Source organism: Mizuhopecten yessoensis, unplaced genomic scaffold (genome assembly GCF_002113885.1).
Source record: "Mizuhopecten yessoensis strain PY_sf001 unplaced genomic scaffold, ASM211388v2 scaffold11055, whole genome shotgun sequence".
Classification (NCBI taxonomy): Eukaryota; Metazoa; Mollusca; class Bivalvia; order Pectinida; family Pectinidae; genus Mizuhopecten; species Mizuhopecten yessoensis.
The window spans coordinates 244,404-256,835 of NW_018408856.1; the positions used below are offsets into that span (position 1 = coordinate 244,404).

A 12,432-nucleotide genomic window follows, 5' to 3' on the forward strand; every position below is an offset into this window, starting at 1 on the left:
AAGCTTTTCATAATCCATACTTACCAACCTGAAGAAAATGTTTAGAAATATTGAAATCTGCGTATTTATATTCCAGAAAAATGCTGAACTGATGAAGAAATTGCGAGGATCGGTGTCTCTAGGCTCGAAGGAGGCATTGAATTCAGCCGATACCAATAACGTACTGGAAAATGTGAAAGCGTGCATAACCAATTTGGCTATTGTCAGCGATGCTATTTTGGTAAGACACACATATGAAAATATAGTTTTAAATTGCAAAAGCTTTCTATTCGCAAACAATAGTTATGTGAGAATAGGATACAATATAATAAAATTAAGATTTACATAGCGATGTGCTTTATTAAGTGCCTTGTGGTACGTCCTTTTTCAAATGCCATACTGAAAATCATTCCTTTGTTTAAGTTTTTCGTCTCTTTTTGTAGAATTTGATTTTAAAAAATCGTTTGTTTACAATTGTGTGTTTTCTGGTTTATTTGTGTACTTTTACAGTGGTGTTTTATGTAACAACAATTTTTCTGATCTTTTATAATTGAAAGTATGAATGATAAATAATCTCGAGGAAACAAAAAACTTGTTTACCACATAGGCAATTATGAATATTTAATACGTTTCACTTCGACTTCAGTTTATGTCTCCAATCAGATTCTTCCCTGTTACATATAAGGACATAAATACATAGCATCTGTATCATTTTATGTCAAACGGATGCTGTTCTTATGTTTCATAAATCTTATCATAAAACATTTTATTTTTCGAAGATATTGAAACAATTCTCAATGTAGTTTTTCGAAACCTTTTGGTTCTTGGAACAACCTTTCTTTTTTTCTGGTTTTATTCTTTTTAAACATTGTTGAATCTCGACAAAATTACGTATCATATCAAGAAAGCTTTTGCAGTTAAGAAAAAAAACTATTTCTTGTGCCTTGAATAAGATATGAAAATTATGATAAAATATGTTACGCATGTATAAGTTTGTAATTACTCTTCTGACAGGACGACGCCGTTGATACAGCTAGAGTACTTACTGGAGACCTTGAAAAACTGACCTTAAAGAGGCCATTTCCAGTGGAAGACCTTGAGAATATCCTGAACGGGATCTTAGGTAATCATATGATTCCTACTAGGGTTTGAAATTGAAATACTTATGAAATATGAGTGATATAAAATATTTCAAACTAGTTTACATTTGTTTCGTATATTAAAGGAATTTCGGTAAGCTAGATTTAAAAATTCAGAATTATATTTTCATCTCATCTGAAATATACACGTGCGTTCATTAACAATCTCATTTCATTGCCAGGAATTGATGTATACATGATGAAAGTATAACCAATCTATAAAAAAACAGTCACAATGTTGAAATCTTCAACGTGATATACTATGGGCTGGTAATGTCGTTCTAAAATGACGATTAAATATTTGATACCTAAAATACTGATATTGCTTGTAAAGCAAATAAAAAAAATAAAAACAACTAATATATATGATTAAATATAAAATAGGGAGCTTTACGCGCTTCCATAGGGGCCAACAAGAGTGATTGACATGATTAATGTGGAAAATGTATTAATTTTTGCTATTTTTGCGGCTTCCCTTTTAACCGCTTTACATCTGTTCTTTTGCAAAATGCAGCTTAATGCCTTATGCAGTATTAGCATATTGCAATAGATGCACGAAAAAAGGAGTCCTTTGAAATTCGCAATGTGAACAAATCTGAACCTGTTATTTAACCTCTTCCTAATTAGGGACAATGGACATAATTGACACATCTATTACCGGAATCGTTCCTGAAGTGCTCATAGATCCTGACGAGGAGATATTGTTAGAGGACATACGATTGGAGTATAACGCAAACAACCCGATAATCAACTATACTTTGACGGAAGAGGAGGAAAAGGAGAGAGACGCAATCATACAAGAAATTTACGATAACCGAGTGAAACAGCAAAGCATTGTCAGAGAGCGGTCAAAACAGGTAACCTTCGAAGATCTAGCGTCGGAAGAGATGTGATATATATTTTCTTCCACAATAGACAGGGATATCCACACTTCCGGTCAGGGAAAGATTTTTTTATCTTAGAGTCCTGACAATGCATTGCCATCACGCAAACAATTATGAGATCATGAAAGAAAACTCATTTGATTTGCTGGAAAAGACATGTAATCAACCCTTATGTTTCATGCATTCACCAACATGTTAAATGAGTTAAAAGAACCAATATACAAGAATTCTTAAATGTTTGGCCCTCGGCAAAGTCTCAGGAGGCGAAACATTTAAGAAATTTAAATTTTGGTTGAATTTTTCTGTTTTACCCAAAATATGGAGAAACATTCAATCAATCAATAATCAAATGACAAATTAATAAAATATAAGCTCCTTGTCAATGTTTAAATATCTCACCTGTCGAATTCATTCATAATTTTTCCTGTGTGTTTCTGCATATGTTGGTCTCACGATGAAAGTGACTTGTATGTTGATATTGTTACTATTTTGCCGTTGTCATTTTTGAATTTATTTTGACTGTGAAAACGAATTTGAATTAAATGAGATTCAAAATAATATTTTTTCTCCGTTTTTCAGGCAAATGGCACCGTTCCAAAAATGATGAATGCTTTAGTGAACTCTCAGGATATCATTGGCCGAACGCTGTTGACAGGGGAACCTGAACAGATTATCGAGAGAGAGAACGTTATTATTTCGGTAGAAAAGATGACTGGGGATACACTTAACAATGCCACAGGGTTCAACAAAACCGGAATCCGAATGACGCTTAATCGTAATGATACAGAGGATGCTGGTGAAACAGAAGAGTTACAGATGCAGGTACACATACAAAGAAAATCATCAATTTTAGAAAATGTTTCAAAAGTCGATTTTAAAAAGTGCGAAAGGTATTAAAAACAAGCCATTCGGATTGATATGTCTCGACTGTGCCCCGCTTTTACCATCAACGCACATATCAGAGAAACTAATTTAAACGCAAAACTTAATGTTGATGGAGATGCTGACAAAGTCAATGCACAATGCAAGGTGGGCCACATTCAGCATTTGATGCATGGGTTACAATGTTAAGATGCATCTATGGTCCAAGTTTGGTCGGTCTAGCACTTATGCTATTAGTGAAACTAACTTAAACGCAAAAACTTAATGTAAAGCAACACCTTAGTCTCGCCACCGCTACTTCGTCGGGGCGAGACAATAAAAGTTCCTTTATTCCAATCGTTCTGAATAAAATAGCTCCTTACAAATGTATTTTATCACCAGGGGGGTATAAACCTGCCGAATCTTATAATGTAGTAATACAACCAGTTTAGAGGTCATGTAATACAAGTTAAGTAATTCACACTGTTATAATAGAAAGTAAGGTATTGACTAAGAACTCAAATCTGGCTGAGAATCATTGATTGTTTTCCACAGATGAAATCTCAGATTTGAAATACGATTGGATTCCATTATATCATTATCTTTATTTTTATACAAGTTCGTAATCTAACAGTATATATAATTGCGCCTGAAGAAGCCAAAGAAGGCAGAAAAGGCCTAGTGGTCATCTTGTGTACTTTTTTTTTATTTTCTTCGCAAGAATGGGTTTCTTTATTATCTACTCTGTACAAATTATCCCTTTGTTCTCTGCATTATATTTTTTATTATTTTTTAGACGGCTCTCTTCAACAAGATACCACATTATCACGGAGTTGGAGCGAGCAAACTTACGTCAAAGGGCATCATGGTAGCCATTAAACAGAGTGATGGCACGCGCAAAAATATCAGCATGGATATGCAAATTTCAAATGAAGGGGTAGCTTTCTCAAAAAGGTACCAGCCTCTCTATCTCCCAGACGATCCGGACCAAATGCTGTATTTCGTTTTTAATATTTTAAGCGAAGATGATGCCGTGCTGTTATATATACAACCTGACAATTTCAACCCGTTTGATTACTCCTCATATGGACTGTATGAAGTATATGCTCGGTACAATCAGTACCCGTCGACCTCTACTTTTGACTGGTCCTACAGTATGAACATCAGGGATTGGATAGATGATCAAGACGGCTTCAAGATATTTATTCCAGAGAAATCACTGCAAGCGGGGAAGGTTTATGTAGCCTTGAAACCAATACCTGGTAAGGTTTATGTAGCCTTAAAACCAATACCGGGTAAGGTTTATGTAGCCTTAAAACCAATACCGTGTAAGGTTTATGTAGCCTTAAAACCAATATCGGGTAAGGTTTATGTAGCCTTAAAACCAATACCGGGTAAGGTCTATGCAGCCTGAAAACCAATACCGGGTAAGGTTTATGCAGCCTTAAAACCAATAACGGGTAAGGTTTATGTAGCCTTAAAACCAATACCGGGTAAGTTTAATGAAGCCTTAAAACCAATACCGGGTAAGGTTTATGTAGCCTTTAAGCCGATACCGGGTAAGGTTAATGTAGCCTTAAAACCGATACCGGGTAAGGTTAATGTAGCCTTAAAACCGATACCGGGTAAGGTTATTGTATCCGTAAAACCAATAGCGGGTAAGGTTTATGTAGCCTTAAAACCAATAACGGGTAAGGTTTATGTAGCCTTAAAACCAATACCGGGTAAGTTTAATGAAGCCTTAAAACCAATACCGGGTAAGGTTTATGTAGCCTTTAAGCCGATACCGGGTAAGGTTAATGTAGCCTTAAAACCGATACCGGGTAAGGTTAATGTAGCCTTAAAACCGATACCGGGTAAGGTTATTGTATCCGTAAAACCAATAGCGGGTAAGGTTTATGTAGCCTTAAAACCAATACCGGGTAAGGTTTATGTAGCCTTAAAACCAATACCGGGTAAGGTTTATGTAGCCTTAAAACCAATACCGGGTAAGGTTTATGTAGCCTTAAAACCAATACCGGGTAAGGTTTATGTAGCCTTAAAACCAATACCGGGTAAGGTTTATGTAGCCTTAAAACCAATACCGGGTAAGGTTTATGTAGCCTTAAAACCAATACCGGGTAAGGTTTATGTAGCCTTAAAACCAATACCGTGTAAGGTTTATGTAGCCTTAAAACCAATATCGGGTAAGGTTTATGTAGCCTTAAAACCAATACCGGATAAGGTCTATGCAGCCTTAAAACCAATACCGGGTAAGGTTTATGCAGCCTTAAAACCAAAAACGGGTAAGGTTTATGTAGCCTTAAAACCAATACCGGGTAAGTTTAATGAAGGCTTAAAACCAATACCGGGTAAGGTTTATGTAGCCTTTAAACCGATACCGGGTAAGGTTAATGTAGCCTTAAAACCGATACCGGGTCAGGTTATTGTAGCCGTAAAACCAATACCGGGAAGGTTTATGTAGCCTTAAAACCAATACGGGGTAAGGTTTATGTAGCGTTAAAACCAATACCGGGTAAGGTTAATGTTGCCTTAAAACCAATACAGGGTAAGGTTAATGTAGCCTTAAAACCAATACGGGGTACGGTTTATGTAGCGTTAAAACCAATACCGGGTAAGGTTAATGGAGCCTTAAAACCGATACCGGGTACGGTTAATGTAGCCTTAAAACCGATAGCGGGGAGGGTTAATGTAGCCTTAGAGCAAATACCGGGTAAGGTTAATGTAGCCCTAAAACCAATACCGGGTAAGGTTATTGTAGCCGTAAAACCAATACGGGGAAGGTTTATGTAGCCTTAAAACCGATACCGGGAAAGGTTAATGTAGCCTTAAAACCGTTACCGGGTAAGGTTAATGTAGCCCTAAAACCAATACCGGGTAAGGTTAATGTTGCCTTAAAGCCAATACGGGGTAAGGTTTATGTCGCCTTAAAACCAATACCGGGTAAGTTTAATGAAGGCTTAAAACCAATACCGGGTAAGGCTAATGTTGCCTTAAAACCAATACAGGGTAAGGTTAATGTAGCCTTAAACCCGATACCGGGTCAGGTTATTGTAGCCGTAAACCCAATACCGGGAAGGTTTATGTAGCCTTAAAACGAATACGGGGTAAGGTTTATGTAGCGTTATATCCAATACCGGGTAAGGTTAATGTAGACTTAAAACCAATACCGGGTAAGGTTAATGTAGCCTTTAAACCAATACCCGGTAAGTTTAATGTAGCCTTAAAACCGATAGCGGGGAGGGTTAATGTAGCCTTAAAACCAATACCGGGTAATGTTAATGTAGCCTTAAAACCGATACCGGGTAAGGTTAATGTAGCCTTAAAACCAATAGCGGGGAAGGTTTATGTAGCCTTAAAACCAATAGCGGGGAAGGTTTATGTAGCCTTAAAACCAATACCGGGTAAGGTTAATGTAGCCTTAAAACCAATACCGGGTAAGGTTAATGTAGCCTTTAAACCAATACCGGGTAAGGTTAATGTAGCCTTAAAACCGATACCGGGTAAGGTTATTGTATCCGTAAAACCGATAGCGGGGAAGGTTTATGTAGCCTTAAAACCAATACCGGGTAAGGTTAATGTAGCCTTAAAACCAATACCGGGTAAGGTTAATGTAGCCTTTAAACCAATACCGGGTAAGGTTAATGTAGCCTTAAAACCGATACCGGGTAAGGTTATTGTATCCGTAAAACCGATAGCGGGGAGGGTTAATGTAGCCTTAAAACCAATACCGGGTAAGGTTAATGTAGCCTTAAAACCAATACCGGGTAAGGTTTTTCTAGCCTTAAAACCAATACCAATAAGCAACAGTATTTCACAAACTGCAATATTCGGTGCAATACGTTGAAACTAAGTGTAAATTATTCAATTTTTGCGAGAAATTAATTTTCGCTTTGATTCATGAAAAGACCCATTAGACTAGTTGAAAATTTTGCGAATATGAATATCATAGATAATGAATATCTACAAACAAATAAGATCACTAAGATAGCAAATTCCAGATTCACGAACGAAACCCACGGGCGTAGTTCGCAAAGTAAAATATTAGCAAAAAATGTTTTTACAATACTTATCAACTATTCTTAGCTTATGTTTGTTTGTATTTGTTTACAGCGCCACCACCTCAGGCGATAAGTAACAGGATGAGAAAGAGGAGATCTGCAGACTCAAACCAAACAGTAACCAATCAGACTGCAGTGTCTAATACGTCAAATATTTTTGAACCTGCTGACGTCAACTTCACCATGGTCATTGTAACAACCGGCTGTCGCACCTGGAACGAGGCGGAAACAAAATGGACGTCTAAAGGTTGCATGGTAAGTGTATTGAAATAAGCATATCCTCTATACCTGCTTTTGTGATTCCCCTGTTTCTGAACCCTGTTCATTTGCAAATCGCTGTGTATATATATTAAGCAAGTTTGTCTACATCATCAGTTTTGTGTAGCGGAGGTAAACTCACAGGCCCACGTCTGCAATCACACTTTTTTTTCATCCAATACATTTAGAAAAGTAGCATTCTACTATTGCCTCTTTATTTTATTACAAAACACAACAGTACTCGTCACGCATTGGTGTCGTTAAGTGACGACTCCAGGATAGGATAACTGTAAAGAAAAGAAAGTGCTTTCAAACCGTCTTTCCGGGTACTATTAAAGATAGAACTTTGTTGATACTTCTGCTCTAATTCGTTTATATTGCACCTTAAAGGATCAAAAATGTGTCAAACAATGATGTAATTATATTCCATGCCTATTCTATCAGTGTAACCTTGTTGTAATCATATTTAACTTCAAACTAATTCAATTATTCTGAAAATAACATTATAAACGATGATATTTTTTAGGTTTTGCCGTTTTCTACTATGAATGAAACGGTTTGTCGGTGTTCGGGAGAGACGGGGAATATATTTGCAACAACATTTTTTGTCCCTCCCAATACCATTGACTTCAATGCTGTCTGGTCGAAGTTTGATCTTCAGAACGCGGCTGTATACGGAACATTGATAGGACTCTTCTTCTGTTACGTGCTGTTGTGTGTCTTGGCGCGGCGATACGACAAGAAGGACTTACAGAAGGTAAATGACGTTTATTTCTCTTACCCTGGACAGGTGTTTCCGCACTTTTACCGATGTGAGATCTCCTTGTCTCACCCTAGGGTTGAGACGGGGGATTCCCCTGAATTTAGCCTGAGACGTTAACATTACAGTACATTGTGTATACAGGGTAAAAGAAAAAGACTCATTCACCCCCTTGTGGATGAGATAGAGTAATCTCAACCCTCAGGAAAAAAATCTTAAGTTGCTAAACACTCGGCAAAGCCTCGTGTTTGGCAACTTAAGAATCTTCCCCCTCGGGTTGAGATTCCCCTATCTCACACACAAAGGGGTGAGAGATTCTATTTATCTTGTTAGTAATCATCTTAAGGCATTTCCACTACAAAATCCAACCACAAACACTTGACTTTAATATCAGATGCAAATGCAAAGGCTCAACAACTGCTAACGTCATTATAAGTATGACGTCAAAACTGTAACGCTAGATACCACTGACCCTCCATTTGCATATTGCTATTCTATTCATTGAACAAGCGTACACGATAAATACCTTATTTGAACTTAATTTTGATACTTTAATTTGTTCATTTAATTATAAGGTCGCTTCAGTTGACCTTTGTCATCGCCTTCTGTCCGCCGTCGTGCGTCCATTAACAACTAACATGTTTGACAGCTTCTCCAAACCACTGAACATATTTCAACAAATTTTGCAGAAAGGTTTCATGGTCATAAGCTTATGCAACATAAGAAATATATGGATCTATTTCCCGACCCCCAGGGGCCTACGGGACAATGCCCAAAAGGGTCTTAATGGCTACAATTTCAACAATCTTCTTCCGCTTTAAACCTAAATGTGCTGAAATCAAGTAATCTTCATGAATGAAAAGGTCCTAAAGTGCCTTATCAAAGAGGTGAATAGTATTTGTTTTCATTTCAGAATATTTTAGTGTTCAGATCTTAGATACAAAGGAATTGGGCAACAGGCAAAGCCTATGAGCGCCCTCTCCTTACAGTTATCAACAGTTTACAAACATCATATTGAATTTAAGTAATCATAAAACATGTATATTATATTATATTGCTATTTGCATGTCATTATCACTTTTTTCAAAGTTGTTGTTACAAAAACTAGATTGTGAAAAAATGGCAATCACAATGATACTTATGTGCTGGTATCATTCCACACAGCAAAGTCATGTGAAAATAGATAAACAAGTAAGCGTAATCTAGTAAAAGCGTCTTGTATCTTTAATAAATAGTGAACAGTGTTTCTACTGGGTCACTGAATTCTCATGTGAAGGGGGTAACGTTAACTTCAGTTCATATATGGATATAGCATGTTTGGTTATGTTTTGCTTATTTTCTATCAGAAAGAAGTTAAACTTGGTTGGAAAGAATAAAAATCTGAATGAATTTTGATGGTAGGAAAATAGTACCCTGACTCACACCAAGGGGTCTGAGAGTTGGATCTATTATTGTTAAATTGGCTAAAATTTCAACAATCTTCTTCCTACCAAGATGTGCAAGAACTAGAAATGCCATATATTTTTTTTTTTCCTTTTTCCCCGTTTTTTAACAGTTACAAGTTTTATATAAAATATATGTTTGTCAATCTCAAACGTCATACCAACTGTATTACAACTCAGGTGACCACTTGTTGACCCCTAGCATCACCAATGAGCCCTATAAGGATGAAACAGCTGTATATTGCAGGTATATTCTGTTTCGGCACTGTATCGGTTCAGTCACATGTGTGTATGCTACATTCATCTTTCTTTGTCAAGCTCGTTTACTTAAATTTTTCTTAATCAAAATATTCAATACCGCTCAGCTACATTGCCTGATGTTTAATTTCCAGTGGACGACACATTTCTTAAGTGACACTGACAGGAACGATTCCTATTTCTACATTATCAACGTCACCACGGGCTTACGGCGTGGGTCAGGTACCAAATCTAATGTCAGCTTCGTTGTGGCGGGAGAGGACTCGGACTCTGGAGTAAGAATACTCAGCGACGGGAAATCACAGGTATGTTTCTTAAAACCTACCTCAATTTTCCAATATTTATTTTTAATGATAATTATACCCCGCAACGAAGTTCGGGGTATACTTGAATCACCCTGTCTGTCTGTCTGTCCGTCTGTCTGGTTGGATGTTTGTCGTCCGCAAAATCTTATACGGGCAACTCCTCCTTAACTTGTGCACCGATTTAAATATAACCTTTACATACACTATAGTGATCACCTAATATAGTGCATCCAGATATTATTGTTTCATTCCGACCCTTTTTACGGAGTTATGGCCCTCTTTAGAAAAAACCCGTCCGGCCAACTCCTCCAAAACTACTGGGCCAATTTCAACGAAAGTTCACAGTATTGATAACTACCCCTTGACGTTGTTTCTTTCTGACAGATTGACCTCATATTGAAGTTGTGCACCTGGGTATACTTTACGCATTTTGTTTTCATTTGAACCCTTTTTAATGGTGGACAAATGTTCCCTTTCTGCTAATTGATTGCGTAAGGTATCTTAGTTAGACCCTGTATAACAGTTATAGTTTGTTTTACCATTTCTTTTAAAGAAAAAAAATGAAATTCATCATCAACATAAAATTCCTTTTGTTGAAGGGATTTGAGCATGGCTGTACCAAACGGTTTTTCATGGGGACAACAGAATTTCTGGGTGATTTGAGTTACATCCGGGTGTGGCATGATAACTCGGGAACCGATGGCAACCATTCCTGGTACCTCAACAAGATTACCATAGACGACCCACAACTCAATAAAAGGTATTTATAATGTCGGTAAATGAACATTGAGAAGCATGAATAACGTTATAAGTAGTTGATTTAGAGTGAGCCGAGATTAGTAAACCAGGGTCTAACATATAATGATTAATAGCAGATTAAGAGTGAGTATAGAAAATACTCATTTAAACGGAAAAAATGTGTTGGATATTTTTTGATAATCCCACCCACGCCCTTCATTTCTGTCGAAATAGTGCCCATTGATTACGGGTATACATTTTTAAATTACAAAATAGTAGAAAATTGGTCATGAAAATGAATAACATTCGGTGATTACATAAACAATGAACTTCAAGCATTAACAAATCACAAATATGTAATTTAATATGGGATTTAAATTTGGTTCTGATACCTGTTTATTAAATAGAGGTGTGTCATAAAGACGCTTACGGTTCTCGGCGCGTTCGAATCGAACGTTTTAGTGCATTCAAGTGAGATAAAATTGTTGGGATCGGGGTCGGTCGTGGTACCTGAAATATACAATTTTTTACCTGATCATGACATTAGACATGACAAATTAAATAATATAATCTTTTACAGATATGTGTTCCTATGTAACAAATGGCTCTCTTACGACCACGATGACGGGATGATTGACAGGATTCTGCCAGTTTGCGGACAAGATAACCTGACGAAATTCGGTGTCCTGTTCTCCCAACGTGCACTACATGGCTTAACGGAAGACCACTTATGGGTGTCAGCATTTATGCGACCAGAAAGAAGCAGTTTCACCCGCGTAAATAGAATATCTTGTATTATGATGTTATTGCTTCTCACCATGATTACTAACGCCATGTTCTTCTCGCCGGATGAGACCAACAACACGGATGCAGTATCGATTGGAAGCTTGACATTTTCCCTGAAAACCCTTTATATTTCAATGGTGGGTATAGTCATAACAACATTTCCCGTCGTACTGGTGGCAGTGTTGTTTTCGAACTCCAAAACGAGGCAACACAAAAAACGCAAATCCAAGACAGACAACAGCTGTTCTGATGACGTATTTTTCACAACTGACCATTTGCCACTACCTGCGTTTGTACCTTACATCGCTTGGATGATTGTTATTCTCGCCCTAGCTTCGTCGGCATTTTTCTTGCTGTTGTATAGCATGGAATGGGGAAAGGCCACCTCAGAGGCATGGCTGACTTCATTTGTCTTATCATTTTTTGAGTCATTTTTGGTCGTCGACCCCTTAAAGGTACTGTCAATTAAGTTATGTTTATATCTCTTTAATTTCATGTCTTTGAATATAAATAACAAACAAAAGGATACATTGAACAGTCCGTCTTAAAGCTGCGTTTGTGCAAGGTACCCAAGTGTATGGTAAATACAATCGATATTTAAGTCATCTACTCTTGAATTAATTTCAAACGGAATACCCAAATGATCGATAATTTGCATTTTGATATTCATTTGTTAAACAAAATGACCTGATATTGTATGACAAAAGTGTAAAGTATACATTGGTCATACAATATCATGTCAATTCTCACTATTACTCACTAGAACTCACTATTAAGGCATTGATGTCTTTTACTTGCATGGCGACGTCATCAGCAAGAAAAAAAACATCAATGCCTTAATACTGAGTCCCACCTGGGGGACGTTGTACCAACACGACGACTAATCTGCAAAATGTAAACAGTATGAGCAGGAAAACTGCCAAACAAAATTAAAATTGACAAAAAATCTCAGTTGTTCTGA

The 12,432-nt window shown here is 37.0% G+C and overlaps 1 protein-coding gene across 1 annotated transcript in view; it reads left to right on the forward strand.

The window, feature by feature from the left end:
* LOC110465113 overlaps positions 1-12,432 on the forward strand; it is a 66,580-nt gene that overhangs the window by 46,683 nt on the left and 7,465 nt on the right. Inside the window, exons 11-20 of the mRNA XM_021520703.1 lie at positions 77-220; positions 994-1,102; positions 1,746-1,975; positions 2,582-2,824; positions 3,660-4,125; positions 6,977-7,179; positions 7,709-7,939; positions 9,777-9,947; positions 10,547-10,707; positions 11,266-11,926. Coding sequence (XP_021376378.1) covers positions 77-220; positions 994-1,102; positions 1,746-1,975; positions 2,582-2,824; positions 3,660-4,125; positions 6,977-7,179; positions 7,709-7,939; positions 9,777-9,947; positions 10,547-10,707; positions 11,266-11,926 — 2,619 coding nt within the window. The remainder of the gene's footprint in view (positions 1-76; positions 221-993; positions 1,103-1,745; positions 1,976-2,581; positions 2,825-3,659; positions 4,126-6,976; positions 7,180-7,708; positions 7,940-9,776; positions 9,948-10,546; positions 10,708-11,265; positions 11,927-12,432) is intronic.